This window comes from Macrobrachium nipponense, chromosome 32 (genome assembly GCF_015104395.2).
Source record: "Macrobrachium nipponense isolate FS-2020 chromosome 32, ASM1510439v2, whole genome shotgun sequence".
Lineage (NCBI taxonomy): Eukaryota > Metazoa > Arthropoda > Malacostraca > Decapoda > Palaemonidae > Macrobrachium > Macrobrachium nipponense.
Genome location: NC_061094.1, coordinates 7,969,826 through 7,989,089, shown reverse-complemented (window position 1 = coordinate 7,989,089; position 19,264 = coordinate 7,969,826). Strand labels below are relative to the sequence as shown.

Sequence of the window (19,264 nt, the reverse complement as noted above, 5' to 3'; positions counted from 1 at the left end):
ATGTCCTTAAATGGACCATAGACCTCTCGGTTGCCATCCGAAGAGGTAACTACAGCAAGCGTATATGACTTGAAACCAACCAGAAATAAAATAACGCAAGGCAAAATATGAAATTATATCACAATAAAGTTTGTTCATACTACCTGGCAGAACATATATATAGCTGAATTCGGAAATACAGCTACATACATATCTGAACAGGCAAGTTTCATGAACAAAACTTAGGAGAATCGAAGCAGTCAGCTCAAGCTTCTTATGTTATTGGACATAAGGGTTCATTGACGTAGTCTACAAGTCTATTTCTTGTACGAGTCTGCGAATGACGAATGAGAGCTCTTCCGAATCTTGTCATAAGAGCTTATTCGCTTACGCAATATCAAGTTAATGAGATGTTTGTCATGAGAACTACCCATTTACGGGACAAAGAGATATTTTGTCAATGAGGGATACCCACTTACTTGACAAAACGATAGTATGTCAATGGGGGAAAGTCACTGAATTGACAAAACGTAATCCAGGAAGTCGAGCATTTTATTTTCCGATTCCCGTCTCAAACGAGGAAGGGGCAAGAATCCTGTTAAGAGACTGGGCTTACGTCAGGTAGAACGACGATGTTCAATTCGGCAGCGTAGTCCCGACTAGGAACTAACAAAATCTATCATCTGAAAAGCCCCCTTTCAGATGGGCTAAAAAGCTGGCAAAATTATCCTGGGAAGAGGATAATGCCTGCTAAAGCTTAAAATTTATTGGCAGTATGGCAAAGGCAGTCCTGTCTTGCGCTTTCCTGAAGAGCGTTACTTTTGATGAGTGCCTTTGCAAGAATCCTACTGAACGTTGCCGAGAGTCCTGACGTGCAGGACATCGAGCCTTTATAACCCGTAACTGCCTTATTCGCAAACAAGTCTTGACCTGCGGTAGTGGCAACTTAAATTTATTGGCAGAATGGCAAAGCTTGCGGTAGAGCAAACGAGAATTTCCCTTGAGCTTTCCTTAACTCCATCCACCTATGCGAAACGCAATATTAATTGACAGAGACCTCTTGAATTCACGAAACCCGATGTCTTGCTGGGTTTCGAAGAAGAAGTTGTCTGTTCACTTTAAGCTTACTCCGAAGCACTGCCTACTTCACATTCTTTGCAGGTGAGGTAGAAGGTATCATCGAAGGTAGAGGTAAAAATTCTTTAAGCCCAAATCTGAAACAAGAGCTTGAAGAGTTCAACAGAAACGTTCAGCCAGGCGACACACCTGGCGTGCGCTGGTGCACGCTCGGCGTCCACTGGAGCGCGCTCGGCGTCCACTGGAGCGCGCTCGGCGTCCACTGGAGCGCGCTCGGCGTCCACTGGAGCGCGCTCGGCGTCCACTGGCGCGCGCGCTCGGCGTCCACTGGCGCGCGCTTGGCGTGCACCCGCGCGCCCCTGGCTTTGGGCGTACCGCTCTCAAAAGCTTACTGCTACTATGACTTCTTTTACGTATTTCTCGGTGGAAAGACGGACACGAGTTCAGGCGACGTTCGCCTTCTTACTTCTCACTGAAACGCATAACGAGAGAGAGAGAGAGAGGACGTGAAGCGTCCTCTTCTATAAAGCTTCTATTTAGAGGGCGAGCGAGTCCATCCGAAAGCTCCAACCCCTGCGCGGGGAGGACGCTTACGTTCGGAGGACGAGAAGCAATCCTTCAGGATTCGTGCACGTGCACGCACTTAGGCAGTCTGGGGATTTTCATCAGAAACTGCCGAAGGCACGCCAGATCGGTGGGGTTCCTCGTAACCCTCCTTCGGCTTTCGACATGCTCTCTCCCTGGTTCTGGGAGTCAAGCAGAGGTCCCGGCCTAGAGGCGAAACGAGGCCGATCTGACGCACCCTCCACTACACAAGGGGTATCACTGCACTTCTGCACTTCACTTTTACTCTCTAAAGCAAGCACTTTCGATTCTAAGTTACGAATCGAAGGAGGTATCAGATTTTAAAAGGGCAATTTCTCTACAGACACTGCTTAGGGCCCGAAGGCAACACTGCAGGGTTAGGAGTAACAATTACAGAAGTAGCACTTCACAGCAATGAAGGAGAGCGAGCACCTCTCGTAGACATATACATAGCCCGTAGGCCATACTACAGGGTTATGCAAATAAAGTCTACAGGAAGGTTAGCAGGTTCACTACCCTGACTTTTGTTACTGATTAATTGCGTACATACGAATCATACGTCCTTCCTTACGGAATTAGACATGTTTACTGATTAATTGCGTACATACGAATCATACGTCTTCCTTACGGAATAGACATGTTTACTGTTGCTACTCGAATCTCTCTTCCTTACGGAATAGCAAAGTCTCCCACTCCTTACATGACAAATCTCAACAAAGAAGCAAGACCCATACCCCTCGTACATACCAAGTGCGAATCTACCGAAGCTTTCGGTAGCCACACCCTATCTTTGCAGACAACCCCGTCTGAAACTAGCCTAACTAGATTCCGATATTTTATGCAAAAATGAATCAAATTCAAATCAATTTAAGATAGCGTATGCCTAGCCACAAATCCAAGTAAATAAATCAAAAGACAATTAGGATACTTAGCGGCAATGAAGTTTCCAAATCCTAAGACGGAGGTACTGAAAACAGGTGTTTTCAGCACCAGCGACAGAAAAATTATGAATAGAAAATGGGAATGATTCCTGATACCCGCCTCCCAGCGGCGGGAATGGGTACTAACCACCTGACTCCCACTGCGTGTCGTAAGTGTTTAAATTTCTGTCAGATTCGGAAAATACGCTATATATATACCTGACAGGTAAGTTTCATGAACAAAATCATTTTTCTTTACAATACCATTATCTTATAGTAACAAAATCCTGCTTTTTGAAGCTCTCCAGATACATTTCAAAATTCTAGAGACTTCTACCTAGACAAGTAAGCCATATGGGGCCCAATACTCCTCTCTCAGAAAATGGCCACCTCAATGTTGTCTGACCATCTTATGAGAGAAGTGGGGTTAGGAAATGGCCCAATTCAAGAGAAGTAATGGGTGTACAGTGGAACCTCTGTTTTCTTACATAATTCATTCCGGAACCTCTGACGAAGTCCGAATGTACAAAAATATAAACAATAAATTCCCATAAGGAATAATGTAGATTCAATTAATTCATTCCAGACCCCCAAAAGTATTGACAAAAAATACATTTTATAGGAAATAAATAGTCTTACATACAGAAAACAATGAGAAATAAATATAAATGAATAATGAACATTTAACATCACTCTTACCTTTATCGAACACTCGTTAGAGTATGTAAGAGAGAGAGGAGGGGAGAGGGACAAGGAGAGGTTATTGTTTGGAAGGGGAATCCCCCTCCAGGTATCAAGAATGTACCTGCAGTTACTTCTCTATGTTTTAAAGTGGCACTATCTGGGGTTACTTTCCCCTCTGTTTTTTACTGGCACAAGGACCAGCTCGAGAGTCAATGGACCCCTGTCACACAACAAAACTGTCTAGACACATTTGTTTCTGACATCTCTTTAAAATCTGCTTTAAGTGATACAATGCATTGTCATTAAACACGTTACAGACACTGATTGCAGTGTCTTTATTAGGATGAAACTTCACAAAATTTTTAACATCACTCCAATTGGTTTAACATTTCTTTAATCACTAAAGTAGGCACAGTATTCCCACTCTCTTCCTCCTCCTCCTCAGATTCCTAATCTGCCGTCTGTTGCTGTTCCTGCTGAAGGTCTTGCAGCTCCTCAGTGGTCAGCTCTTCCCTGTGGGCATCCACTAACTCTTCCATATCCTCGCCACTCACATCCAAGCCCATAGACTTCCCCAGAGACACAACAGATTCCACAGCAGGCATAGGGTCATCAGGGTTAGCCTCAAATCCTTCAAAATCCTTCTCTAGGTAACACTCTGGCTACAATTTTTTCCAAGCAGAGTTCATTGTCCTGGAATATGACTTATGCCATTAAAGATATTGAAGTGATCCTTCCAGAACTCTTAGGGTCAATTCAGTGTCTCAGGTCACTTCAAAGCACCTTTGAAACAGTGCTTTTGTGTACAGTTTCCTGAAGTTTGAGATGATTTGCTGGTCCATGGGCAGGATGCGAGGAGTGGTATTAGGGGGCAAGAACTTCACAGGGATAAATTTAAATTTATCCAACAACTGGTCTTCAAAGCCAGGATGAACAGGAGCAGTGTCCATTACCAGGAGGCACTTGAGGGGAAACTGATTTTCCTGGAGGCATTTTTTAACCATAGAGCCAAACACTTCATTGACCCACTCAATAAAAATTTGCCTCTCGTGGCCCATGCCTTTTTGTTTGCCTTCCACATCACAGGCAATCTATTTTTAACATTGTTTTTCTTAAACACTCTAGGAGTTTCAGACTGATACACCACTAGGGGCTTCACTTTGATATTCCCACTGGCGTTCCCACAGAACAAGAGAGTCAGCCTATACTTCATAAGCTTGTGCCCCGGCCATGAACTTTCCTCCTGTGTGATGTAGGTTCTCTTCAGCATTTTTTTCCAAAACAGGCCTGTTTCGTCACAACTGAAGACCTGTTGAGGGGAGAATCCTTCAGCCTCAAAATATTCCTTGAATTCATCAACGAATTCTTCGGCGGCTCATTTATCAGAACTTTCTGCCTCCCCATGCTGTACGACACTGTATGCCCGTACGATTTTGAATGTATCAAACCAACCTCCACTGGCCTTGAAGTCACGAACAGCAGCATTTGTTGCTGGCATTTTCTTACTTAGATCAGCATGCAACAACCTAGCCTTATCACAAATGATCGCTTCAGACACACTATTCCCCACTAATTGTTTTTCACTGATCCACATTAACAGAAGCTTTACAACGCCTTCAACTAGTTACGATCTGTTTTGTTAATGAACTGACTCCTTTAGCAACATCAGCTGCCTTAATTTAATTTTTCTTAGGATATAGCTGACTGTCGACATTGACTTGCCACACATCCTAGCGAGATCACTAACACGTGCACCACTTTCATACTTCACTACAATTTCTTTTTTAAACTCTGGCTTTTTTTACCGAAGGGCTGGCACTTGGAACTTTCTTTGGCCCCATAATGGCTTGTATTACAATCTTTTTCCCTTGCAAAAAAATTTGTATTTTTCATAGCTAACAAACCTGAGTTCCTAACATTGACTGCCCACCTCTAGCCACCCCTTTCTCTTACCCTGGGATGAAAGAAAGACTAATGTGTCATGGGGTTCAAACGTAGTCGGTGACCAGCCTCCACCTTGTATATGCATGAGCTGCCAGATGCCACAGATTCCTTGCATTACAATCTTTGACTTTTTAACCAGTTTCCAGCTGGTGCTAGATGATTATCGTATTGTTAAGACCTCAGGTTTATTAGCTATGAAAAATACAAATTGATTGAAAATTTGTCATATTGTCCACCCATCAATGAGCTATGGCATTTTTTTTTGTTATTCAAAGATGCAAATCATCACAGCTTCCTAAATCCTATTCTTAACTTCAATATGGTAGATACAGTGGAGTGAGATATTCTTAGTCACATGCTAACTCATTTTTTTCTTTTTTTTGCTTCATACGTCATGATTTTCATCCTCCATTCTAATCTTGGACTTTCATTGCTTTCCTGTTAGGCTTCTTAGTAAGGGTGGGGTCTGATCTCTTGGCAGACATGGTTATGGTAACAGTGATCAATGAAATACAAATTATTCTATGTCATTTCCTGGTGGTTGTAGGAACAAGAAACAGTGAAAGAACTAATCAGCATTGGAATCAGAACTCATGGGTCTGCCATCAGTGGCCAACAACTGTATCACGTTCAGCTACAACTGTGCTTCATCGTATAGTACTGCCTGACATTTATTTTTTCCCATTTTTTATTTATTTTCATCATATACATAAATTTTCATAGGTTACATATGTTGCAGGTAGGGAAGTGGTTTGCGAAGTAGCAGAATATACAAAAACAACAAAATTACCATAAAACTAGTGCAAATCAGCAAGGACATTTAATTTACTGTGCCCACAGTTAACAAAACCAATGAAAAGGGCTAGTGTGAAAAAAACCTACCTCTAGGCATTATCTAGTTGGATAACCTTCACGATTTCATATGTAACTACACCATGAGGCCAATGAATCAGAATATGGACACTACCAACTGAAAAGTCAAGTATGTGTTCTGGTGTAGGCATTACGCTTTTATCACTTACCACACTGAAAGACATTAAAGAGATTTAAAAGAATAACGAATTAGCTGATGAATAATTGGATATTCGCTACAGTAATGCTGAAAGATGCTTATACGTACAAAGTATGTAAGGGAATGTGCCGAGTCTTCCTGAAAAAGATATTAATATTGCTCAAACTTACAGAATGTGAGCAAAGTGTGTGGATACTTCAGGGACCAGGGGGCACATAGTATACAGATTACCACTCTTCTTTTGTCAATTGGACAAAAGATTGAGTCTGGGACATTCCAAACTGTAGATGCTGGCATTTTAATAGATGGGTTGATTAAAAAGAATAAATGATTTGCCTGTGCAGAAAAATATTTATTAGAGCAGTTTAAAGTAATTTAGAATTTTAAAAATTCACTACTTAAAACATAAAATTTTCCTCTGCCTCTCACATCATTTACAAAACACATACAAAATTATTACAGTAACTTACAATGTTTAAATCCCTTGATACATATTACCAAAATTCCCATATGCACATTAGTATGATCACCAACTATTAAACACACAACCTTAAATTTCTAAAACTTTGAATAAACCATTTAAGTAATTTTCTAGACAGCTAACCTCTTTTGAATCTGAACTGTATTTACAAAACAAAACTTGACATAGTACAAACCTGCACTCTCAGGCGAAGTTGTATCAATTTGTGGACAAGAGCTCGACGTCTTGTACTTGACTCTTCACACTGTAGAATTAAAGTTTTACATTTCTCTACACTTCCCTCAAGTTCTTCTAAGGACTGTTCAAAATAACCCTCCTGTAAAATTGAAGACACAGGTACTTATGAAAATTTATAGTGTGGAGGAATCTAAATGTAATACAATGTTTATTTAAGGAACTAATAAAAATGTGATATGGTGCTATGTAGTCACAAATGCAGCAATATTCAAATATTACATTCACCTATGCCAACACTAGCGCTAATACGAATTTCTACATTTTTAAGCTGCCAGTGAGTGAAATTTTGAGCAAAGTAATTACTTTGAAAGGTAAACATATAAGAGCCAGAATTTCAGGAAACTGTAGTGAAAATGTTTAAAAGGTGGTAGAGTGGAATGAAAGAATGACTAAAAATTGATGTCAGCAAAACAAGGCTTATGGTGACCGGAACAAAAGCAAAGAAAAAAAACCACTGATTGTGTCACATGAGGTGGTAAGGATTATGAAACGTATTACAAGAGCAAATAAGGATGAGAGAGCTTGAAAAGTCTGATGTGATAAATGAGCATGTCTTAGAAGTAGAGTACTATTACAGTTACCTTGGGGGAGACAGTGGACTGTGTACCAGGAGTTGGAATACATAGTAAGAAAATAAAAGGTGCAGCATGGATGAAATTGAGAGAGACAGCTAACTACTGGTAAACAAAAATGTCTCAATATCAGAGACAGCAGACTTGGCACATCAGATATGTACTACCCTCTGCAGCAGAAACATGAGTACTGATAAGGAAAATGGAGGTTTAGAAAAGGTGTACGATTCATGGGCTGGGTATAGTGGGATGATCGTTTAATGAATAAAGAACTGGCAGAAAAGGAACAAAGAACATTGATTAGGGAAAGAAGTAAATATGAAAGCAGCAGAGCAGACATATAAGAAGGCCCAAGAAATCAGGAAAATGGGATAGATGACAAACAGCTCTCACAGTAATTCAGACATGAAAAGGAAAGAACTCACTTCAAGCAAATAGAAATGTTAAAATAAAAAATGAACCTTGAAAGTACAAAACATCACATGAAATATATTAACAATATACAGTACGTAACAGATCTACCATATAAATTCATAAAAATAAGCATATAAAGCTATATAACAAGAGTGCAAGACCTTTCACCTACACTAACCTAATGCCTTCTCACACAAATTTTGTTTGAAAATGCCTTATGCTGAATGCAAAAGATCTTACACTGCTTTTTCAATTTCTTTGTGACCATACTGTATACGTATTTTCTATTACAATCTTACTCTCAAATATATAATGCATACAAATATAAAATGCACACACTATAACTATATGCTCCCAGACTCAGAGGTCAATCCTCTATGGTCAATCCTAAAATGGGTCTCCTCTTAGGTATGAGGCTGGACATGAGTCTGTACCATCACTCTTCAAATACTACTCCAGTGTTAAAAATAAGCTAACGTAGTAGCTTTTCCCAAGCGACTCACCTCAGGTCGGCAAAAATGATCTTCAGTAATTCCTAACTCAATATTAATAGCAGCTTCTTCAGCAGCCATTTCAGAATCTGTTCCGGGGCTCCTGAAATTTTTAAATTTCTAATTAGCATATCAAATAGACAGATACTGATCAAGGATTGTCTGATATATACAGTATGTGTATATCCCTTTCCAGTGACTGGTATTTTATAGATGTCAAAGGTACAGTTCTTTCAAAATTTTACTATTTGTCAATGAAAATGGTAATTAAATTTCAATAAAGATTAAATTTTAGTCCTAGAGCAAGTTTTACCTTATATCTAAGATAAGAGTTAATTTATATGCACAGAACATTCCCAATTACATTACAGGATATTTTTTTCTCCCACTCAGCAATCCTACAAAGTTGATTTACACACAAGTACAGGCAACTTTCTAGATTACTTATTCATATACAGTAATCTCTCACTAATCTAGAATAATACATCTAAGGTCTTGCTGAATTTTACAAATTTTCAGATATAAAAAACTCAACAAATTTATCAAAATAATTTTGACTTTTTTTCTCTCTTTTGTCACTAAACAGTACATACTATATATTCCTCTATACAACAAATAATACACTGTACATACAGTACTGTATAAAAAATCAAAACCAAATTTGCCATAAACTGTACTACACAAAATATATATATATTTATTTATATATAAAAAAATTAAAACTGAAATCCTCTCTTTTTCTCTCTTACCCATGAGCAATGCCATAACTGTTTACATGGGCAGGACTTGAATACTTTTTTTATTAAAGACTAACCCAGAGAGAGAAAAAGAAGGGCGAGCAAACACATGCATACAGGTATGTAAAGTACACTCACAAACATATATACAAAATTTATGAAATCTTTGCACCATTATAAAACACATCCTTAGCTACTAGAGAGAGAGAAACTGCCATTTCCATTACCTTTAAAGCGTTTACATTTCACATTTCACTCAATTGATTACAAGAGCACGCAATACTTATTGGCTCCAAATTCAACTTAATTCAATGATAAGACCAAACAAAAAGTAACAAGAACTACCGTAAATACAATACATACCTAGTCTTTTGTTTGTCACAAAAAGGAGCAATATTTTCAAGCACTGTAGTTGAATTTACAATGCAAAATGTACCTAAATTTTCATCATAAAGTTCTCTTTGTCTCTCTCTCATTTTTATTATAACATCCTTTAAGAAAATGTGTTTCATATAAATGTGTTCATCAGTAAACATACTGCAATGGCTATTTACCTGAGGTTTGAACCAACTGTCTACGCTTGCTCGAGTTGATTTATTGTGTTGAATAAGTAAGGATTTATACATTTTTGAATAGCATACTATTTAAACACACAGGAAGTGCAAGCTGCAGTTTACTCAACATGATGCACATGGACTTGTATGCACAAGCACACATACATGGAGTAAGTACATGTACACTTGCACAAAGACTAAGACACTGATGGGCAAGAAAGGTTCTGAGGCAACATGGCTGGGCAATCTATGCCGATACATTATTTGATAATCGGTTCAAGCTGATCAGTTCGCTGATACTTCAGTTTCAGGAAAGTTTATTATTATCAATTATTAATACATAATTAATTTCTAGTTCTGCTAGTATTATGCTTCTTTTTGTCAACATATTTCAACCTCCTCACAGGTCTCAGAAGAGAAACCTATTCATATGAAACAAGCCTACAGGGCCACTTACTCAAAATTCAAGCTTCCAAAGATATGGTATTCATTAGGAAAACATAACAGGAGGTAAAGGGAAATACAGAAAGAAGAGATCCCACTTATTAAACAAGAAAAAAAAATAGAAGATAAATAGATAGAAATTTATTAAAATGCAAGAATAATAATATTAAGTGTAGTAATGCATTGAATTTTTGCTTTAACTTCTGACATTCCAATTGCACAACATCCTCTGGAAGGCTGCTCCACAGTTCAACAGAGTGAGGAATAAAGCTTTGACCTCTGGAACAGAGTTCAACAGTGAGGCATATTTACTGCATAAAGTTAACCCCCAATACTTGCAGAGGTTAGGGACCACAACGGCCCATAAATAGCTAAAATTTCCGAATACTTGAGACCCCCTCTCAAAATCTTTAATAACTGCCTATTCTAATAGTTCTAACACCCAATATACCTTAAGACTATCATCCTAAAAATGCTTATAACTGCATATTTTAATAGTTCAAACACCAAACATCCCTTAAACTATCATCCCAAAAGACTAATATTTCAAAGTAATCTTACAACATTACCCTTAAAAATATATGGCTTACAACTGCGCATTAACACTCCTACAACTGTTATTCTTCCATGGTAAAAACTAATCAAGTTGCCCCTATATTCAGGCTTGCTCATTTTCTTTCACATAGTATTCAAGCCTTACCGTTTTCTGTTATTGTAGATAGGAGTAACATTGGTAGATCATTTAGTAAAAATAGTTGAAGAAAAAAATTCCATTTCATTGATATTTTGTCCTTTACATTAATACATATCAAGATTTAAAAATTGGTAAAATGATATTGTCATGATACAATAAAGTTTTATACATACTTACCTGGCAGATATATACTTAGCTATAGACTCCGCCGACCCCGACAGAAATTCAAATTTCGCGGCACACGCTACAGGTAGGTCAGGTGATCTACCGCCCCGCCCTGGGTGGCAGGACTAGGAACCATTCCCGTTTTCTATCAGATTTCCTCTCTTCCACCTGTCTCCTGCGGGGAGGCTGGGTGGGCCATTAATCGTATATATCTGCCAGGTAAGTATGTATAAAACTTTATTATATCATGACAATATCATTTTTATACATTCAACTTCCCTGTCAGATATATACTTAGCTGATTGGCACCCATTGGTGGTGGGTAAGAGACAGCTAACTACTGAATAGACAGGTAAACAACATATGTTGTAGGTATTAATAAAACCTTGGTTCCTACCTGATTAGGCGGAAGACTTCGTGGCTACTGCCCAGGAGTCTGCTTCACCTCAAGAGCCTCAGCAAGATATTGATCTATGGCTAAGAGTTCTTGTGGGTCTGCCAATGGGGTCTTATCCACTTACTCGGCAGAGCCTACAGGCCTTTGTCATTGGGTGCTAATCCACTAACATGACAATACACCTTGTTCAAGGAGCACAACACCGATCCCGATCACCTGATCCTAACATCCATGTTAGTTCTAAAGATTGAAAAGAGTTATCCCCAAACTCCTCACAAACAACCAATAACTCGAAACATAAAAAAGCACACACACTTTATAATACAAAAAAAAAATTTTACCCCCCTACTAGCCATATACATACACACCTAGTTCCTTACTAACAAAGGTAACGGCCGCCTGTGCGACATCAAGCACCCTTGCTAGTAGGAAACCAAGAACATATCTGACAAGAGGGTTTATGTACATCTATATAAAAATTTTAAGGATCAGTCTTTGCTCCAAGTCCCAGTACCGTATCCGCTGACACAAACGGACCGAGAGAGAAGCATTTCTCATAGGTCACCCTTACATCCTTCAGGTAATGAGATGCAAAAACTGAATTGCACCTCCAATATGTCGCTTCGAGGATATTCTTCAGTGACATATTCTTTTGGAAAGCTAGTGACGTAGCCACTGCCCTTACTTCATGAGTTTTAACTCTTAGAAGTTTGAAGGATTCATCCGGGCAATTCTTGTGTGCCTCCATAATCACACTTCTTACAAAGAAGGCTAAGGCATTTTTAGACATGGGTCTTTTGGGGTTCTTCACAGCACACCAAAGACCTTGTTGACAACCTCCCATCTGCTTCTTTTTATTGAGATAAAATTTAAGAGCCCTAACCGGGCAAAGAGACCTTTCTAGCTCTCTACCCACCAGGTTAGATAGGCCTTTTACTTCAAAGCTCCTGGGCCAAGGCACAATGTCTGGAACGAACAGATAGCCGCATCTCCTTTAAAGCCAACTTTAGAGTCCAGAGCGTGCAATTCGCTCGTCCTTTTGGCTGTAACGAGGGACAATAGGAATAAACACTTCCTAGTGATGTCCCGAAAGGAGGCAAGATGTGGAGGTTTGAATTTGTCCGAGGAGAGGAATTTCAGGACCACGTCCAGATTCCAGCTAGGTATTCTCGGAGTTCTCAATTTCGAAGTCTCGAAAGACCGAATCATATCATGTATATCCTTATTATTGGCAATCTCCAGACCTCGATTCCGGGATACTGCTGACAGCATGCTCCTGTATCCCTTGATAGTTGACACAGAAAGGTGCGATTCCTCCCTAAGAAAAAGGAGGAAATCGGCAATGGTGGTTACAGAGGTACTGGAGGAGGACAGCTTCTTCGACCTGCACCATCTCCTAAAGTCTTCCCACTTCGATTGATATACTCGCCTAGTTGACGATCTGCGGGCTCTAGCGATAGCGCTTGCAGCCTTGCGAGAAAAGCCCCTCGCTCTGACAAATCTTTTGATAGTCGAAAGGCAGTCAGAGCGAGACCGGGGAGGTTTTGATGAAACATCTCGAAGTGGGGTTGTCTGAGTAGATCTATTCTGCTTGGCGGAGATCTGGGGAAGTCCACCATCCACTCCAGTACCTCTGTGAACCAATCCTGGGCTGGCCAAAATGGGGCTATGAGGGTCAACCTCATCCCCTTTGAGGCCACGAACTTCCTGAGCACTTCCCCCAGAATCTTGAATGGGGGAAAGGCGTAGGCATCCAGGCCCGAACAAATCTAGGAGAAGGGCGTCGATTGCAAAAGCTCTTGGATCCTCTACTAAAGAGCAAAAGATCTCTATCCTCTTGGAGAGGAAACGTGGCGAATAGGTCTATGTGAGGTCTCCCCCACAGTGACCACAGACTTTGACACACTTCTGCGTGGAGAGTCCACTCTGTGGGAAGGACCTGATTTCTCCTGCTTAGTCTGTCCGCTCTCACGTTTCTCTCTCCTTGCACAAATCTCGTGAGGAGAGTTATACCTCTTTCCTCGGTCCAGATCAACAGATCCCTCGATAGCTCGAAGAGGGAGAACGAATGGGTCCCTCCTTGCTTGCGGATGTAAGCCAGAGCCGTGGTGTTGTCCGAGTTTACCTGAACCACCCCGCCTCTGACTTCCTCCTCGAAGAACCTTAAGGCTAGGTGTATGGCTACTAGCTCTTTGCAATTGATATGCCATGACACCTGTTCCTTTGTCCAGGTGCCCGACACCTCCCTTGCTCCTAGCATTGCTCCCCATCCCGATTCCGAAGCGTCGGAAAATAACACTTGGTTGGGGTTCCGCAGGACAAGGGACACGCCTTCGTTCTTTTTGAGAGGGATGAACCACCACTTCAAGTGATTCTTCACCTCTAGGGGGATCGGGAAAGAGTCTGAAAGTTGCCCCGTCTTCCAATTCCAGACCTTTTTCAGGAAGAACACTAGAGGGCGAATGTGAAGCCTCCCTAGAGGAAAGAACTTCTCTAGCGAGAAAAGGGTCCCTAACAGGCTCAACCATTCCCTCGCTGAACTGTGTTCTTTCTCTAAGAAGTTCGAGATCTTTGACAAGCCTCGAGTGAGTCTCTCTTGCGAAGGAAACACCCGAAAACCCCAAGAATCCATCTGAATCCCCAGATAAACCAGGTTCTGGCTGGGGGCTGGGGATCAGTTGTGACTTCTCGAGGTTTACGAGTAATCCCAGAGACTGTATCAGGTTTAGTGTTAACGTAAGGTCCTCCAAACACTGGCTCTCTGACTTGGCCCTGATTAGCCAGTCGTCCAAGTAGAGGGAGATGTTGATTCCCTCTAGATGAAGCCATTTCGCTACATTCGCCATCAGGTTGGTGAAGACCTGATGAGCTGTAGACAGGCTGAAACACAGAGCCCTGAATTGAAAAATCTTGCCCCCTATCATGAATCGAAGAAATTTCTTTGACGAGTGATGAATGGGGACGTGGAAATACGTGTCTTGTAAGTCCAGTGAGACCATCCAATCTCCTGGACGCAGGGCTGACATCACCGAGGCGGACGTTTCCATTCTGAACTTCTTTTCCACAAATCGGTTCAGCACGCTTATGTCAAGTACCGGTCTCCACCCCCCCCCCAAGCCTTCGGGACTAGAAAAAGGCGATTGTAAAACCCCGGGGAGTGTGGATCCTGCACCAGTTCGATGGCCTCCTTTTCCCACATTTGATCCACCATTCGAAGGAGTGTATCTTTCATTATACGGTCTCTGTACCTCGCAGACAGTTCCCGAGGAGTAGAGGTTAGGGGAGGACTGTCCTTGAAGGGGATGATGTATCCCTTCCTTAGAACCGTCACCGACCAGGAGTTGGCTCCTCGCAGCGCCCAGACTCCTGCGTAGTTCAGGAGTCTGGCGCCTACTGGTGTTCGGAGGATCTGCGAGTCATTTTCCTTTCTTAAAGGGCCGGAAGGATGACCTTCCTCTTTTGTCTGAGCTCTTCTTTCTGGAGGGGGGACGAGCCGTTGCGCCTCCACGAAAGGGCTGCTGAGGAGGACGAGAGTCCTTCTTAAGAGTTGACACTATAGGGAGATTCTTTTTCGTTGTCTGCACAAGGAGGTCTTGTGTCGCCTTCTCAGTCAGTGAGCGTGATATATCTTTCACTAACTGAGAAGGGAACAGATGATCGGACAAAGGAGCGAACAATAACGCGGTTCTCTGACTCGGAGAAACAGCCTTAGACAAGAAGGATCCATACACTGATCTCTTCTTTAGCAAACCCGCTCCAAAAAGGGAGGAAACCTCCCCCGAGCTGTCTTGGACTGCTTTGTCCATACATGCCAGGGCGCTATGTAGAATTTCTGGGTTGTTGAGAAAGTCTGTGTCCTGAGTCTTTTTAGCAAGTACTCCGAGAGACCAGTCCAGGAAATTGAACACCTCCAAGACGAGGAAGAGTCCTTTAAGGAGGTGGTTCAATTCCGAAATGCTCCATGTCGATCTGGCCGACCCTAAAGAGTGTCGTCTGGAAGCTTCAACCAGATTTGAGAAGTCTGCGTCTGCTGATGCCGGGAGAGAAAGACCCATGGTTTCTCCTGTCCCGTACCAAATGCCTCTCCTTCCTAGAAGTTTGGAAGGAGGCATGCAGAACACTGTTTTGCCCAACTCTTTCTTCGTGCCCATCCATGAATCGAGAGACTGGAGGGCCTTCTTCATAGAAATAGCTGGTTTCATTTTAAGAAAAGCAGAGGACTTTACGGTCGTCGTACTTGAGAAAAGCGAACGAGGCGAAGGAGGAGCAGCCGGGCTAAGAGTCTCCATACTCCTGAAGCAATAAGGAGGTTAACGTCTTGTAGTTAGACAGTCCATCGTTTGCAGGAGACTCGTCTTCCGACACCTCTTCTAGTACAAGATCGGAAGAGGGAGAACGTTCCCGTTTGGAGGATGAGTCTTTCCACGACCTCCTTCGATCTGAAGGGAAAGGGCTTCTGTCTGGGGAAGAGCCATCAAAAACATATTGTCATGTTACAATAAAGTTTTATACATACTTACCTGACAGATATATACTTAGCTATAGACTCCGTCCGTCTCCGACAGAATTTCAAATTTCGCGGCACACGCTACCGGTAGGTCAGGTTTTTAATCTACCGCCTGCCCTGGGTGGCAGGACTAGGAACCATTCCCGTTTTCTAATCAGAATTCTTCTCTTCCACCTGTCTCCTCGGGGATGCTGGGTGGGCTATTATCGTATATATCTGTCTAAGTATGTATAAAACTTTATTGTAACAGACAATATCATTTTTTATACATTCAACTTCCCTGCCAGATATATACTTAGCTGATTAGCACCCATTGGTGGTGGGTAAGAGACAGCTAACTACTGAAATAGACAGGTAAACAACATATGTTGTAGGTATTAATAAACCTTGGTTCCTACCTTATTAGGCTGAAGACTTCGCGGCTACTGCCTTGGAGTCTGCTTAGCCTCAAGAGCCTCAGCGAGATATTGATCTATGGCTAAGAGTTCTTGTGGGTCTGCCAATGGGGGTCTTATCCACTTACTCGGCAGAGCCTAAAGGCCTTTGTCATTGGGTGCTATTCCACTAACATGACAATACACCTTGTTCAAGGAGCACAACACCGATCCCGATCACCTGATCCTAACATCCATGTTAGTTCTAAGATTGCAAGGAGTTATCCCCGAACTCCTTACAAAACAACCAAAAACTCGAAACATAATTACACGTTCATTTATACAAAATATACAAAAAAAATTTTGTACTCCCCAACTAGCCATACATACCCTTGATCCCCTACCAGCAATGACACTATGCGCCCGTGCGACATCCGTGAGCTTGCTAATAGAAAACCAAGCACATATCTGACAAGAGGGTTATGTACGATAAAATCAAATTATTTTAAGGATCAGTCTTTGCTCCAAGACCCAGCACTGTATCTGCTGATACAAATGGACCTAGAGAGAAGCACTTCTCATAAGTCACTCTCACATCCTTCAGGTAATGAGATGCAAACACTGAATTGCACCTCCAATAAGTAGTCTCAATGATATTTTTAACCCCTTCGCCACTGGCCTGCTACATTGCTGCTAATGCTTGCATACCGCATGAGACCCCCTGTCCGACCGCGAGTATCAATCTTACTTGCTCCCACTAAATTTTATGTTATTCATATTTTTCCTTCATATTCTTATGTGAAAACATTGTGTGTATGGATATCAATGAATATTTTTTACCCCATTGTCAAAAAATTACACAAATATAGTAAGAATATCGGAAAAATAGGAATATTTAGTAGAAAAAGTAATTGCAGAAGTAGGAACTGTTATAAAGTAGTAGAAATAGCAGTAAAGTAATAGAAATAAAGTAGCAGAAAAGTAGTAAAGTAGTAGTAAACTAGTAGTAGTGGTAATAGCAGTACTAGTTTTCTTACTGAAACAGTTATTCCTAGGTTTCATACAGAAACAGCATATACATCAATGAATGTTTAGGCAGCTGGTAATAATAATAATAATAATAAAACAGTAATAATAGTAATAATAATAATAATAATGATAAAAAAGCAACAGCATCTCGTGACCAATACGTATATACATATGGGGCAGTTTATTCACCCCCATTATCATCAGCAAGCTATAAAAAACACATCTCATCACAAGTAACAGGCCTCCATAGAAGTCCTTTCACCTTACGCTTTCCTGTTGAATGAAAGTACTGACTCTGCCCGAGCATTCATCCATTCACACAATTTGTCAATTACAATCACCACAAAAAGAAAAAAGGAAAAAAAATGCATCACGTAAGCAGATGAAATCTGGTGTATAAGCAGGAATCCCATTGCCACCCTCCGTGAATCAGGGGGGGGGGGGGGTGGGTCTGGGCGCAAGTCACAAGATGGATCAGTTATGAACTGCCAGCCTTCATCGACAAGAGGTTCAATGTCTTCCAAACACTCGTTGTCACTGTCAACCTCTAAAAAATTATCACTATAATCATCATCTGATAGATTTGGCAGGTACTCAGACCCTGACTCTGAAACACTATCATCTGACATGATACTGAAAAAAAAAACATAAAATAACTGCAATCAAAAGGGGAAAAAGATTTGGAATTCAAATCTACATGGTTTACGGACAAAATTGTATTCATCCTTCTCAGATAATAGCCTGAGGCGCACTGGTATATGTTGGCCAGTACCCCTCCTAATATCCCATATGAAAATGACGTCACGACGTCCATCGGACGCTCATGGTTAGAACTGAATTGTGGGTGGAGCTTCAGCACCTCTCTCGTACACAATACTGTGTCTGGAAACCATCCAAGCTAAAGAAAACGCTTTGCTTTTCGAGGAGGGATGAAAGACGTACACGCGTACGTCCCGGTCTTTTATTACTGTACCGTAAAAGACGTACATGTGTACGTCCCAGTGCTGAAGGGGTTAAGAGACATATTCTTTTGGAACGCCAAGGACGTTGCTACTGCTCTCACCTCATGGGTCTTAACCTTTAGAAGAACGAAGGATTCCTCCGAGCAGTTCTTGTGTGCGTCCGTAATTACGCTTCTCACAAAGAAAGGCCAAGGCGTTTTTGGACATGAGTCTTTTGGGGTTGGGGTTCTTCACAGCACACCAAAGACCTTGTTGACAAGCTCCCATCTGTTCTTCCTCTCTAAATAAAATTTAAGAGCTCTCACTGGACAGAGAGACCTCTCTGTCTCTCTGCCCTACGAGGTCAGATAGACCTTTTACTTTCAAGCTTCTGGGCCAAGGGTTTTGACGGGTTTTTCGTTCTTCGCCAGAAACATTGTCTGGAACGAGCAGATAGCAGCATCTCCTTTGAACCCCACTGTGGAATCCAGAGCGTGCAATTCGCTCGTCCTCTTGGCTGTAGCGAGAGACAACAGAAATAAGCATTTCCTAGTGACGTCGCGAAGGAAGCAAGATGTAGAGGCTCGAATTTATCCGAGGAAAGGAATTTCAGGACCACGTCCAGATTCCAACTAGGTGTTCGAGGAGTTGCTGCTTTTGAAGTTTCAAAGGATCTAATTAAATCGTGTAGATCTTTGTTGTCTGCAATTTCTAGCCCTCGATTTCTAAATACTGAAGACAGCATGCTTCTGTATCCCTTTATTGTTGAGACAGACAGGTGTGATTCCTCTCTCAGAAAGAGGAGGAAATCGGCAATATTAACTATAGAGGTACTGGAGGAGGACAGCTTCTGACTCTTACACCACCTCCTAAAGACTTCCCACTTCGATTGGTATACTCTTCTCGTCGAGGCTCTGCGGGCTCGAGCGATAGAGCCCGCAGCCTTGCGAGAAAAGCAAAACCCCTCGCTCTGACAAGTCTTTCGATAGTCGAAAGGCAGTTCAGAGCGAGACCTGGGAGGTTGTG

At 41.5% G+C, this 19,264-nt stretch overlaps 1 protein-coding gene across 10 annotated transcripts in view; it reads right to left on the bottom strand.

The window, feature by feature from the left end:
• LOC135207203 (differentially expressed in FDCP 8 homolog A-like) overlaps positions 1-19,264 on the bottom strand; it is a 227,670-nt gene that overhangs the window by 135,542 nt on the left and 72,864 nt on the right. For all 10 annotated transcript variants that reach the window (XR_010312928.1, XM_064238792.1, XM_064238799.1 and 7 more), the window contains 2 exons: positions 8,409-8,499; positions 6,858-6,998 (listed from right to left, as the gene is read on the bottom strand). Coding sequence is in view for 9 of the 10 variants with exons in the window: in XM_064238792.1 (XP_064094862.1) it covers positions 6,858-6,998; positions 8,409-8,499 (232 nt within the window). In the remaining variant the exon portion in view is untranslated. The remainder of the gene's footprint in view (positions 1-6,857; positions 6,999-8,408; positions 8,500-19,264) is intronic.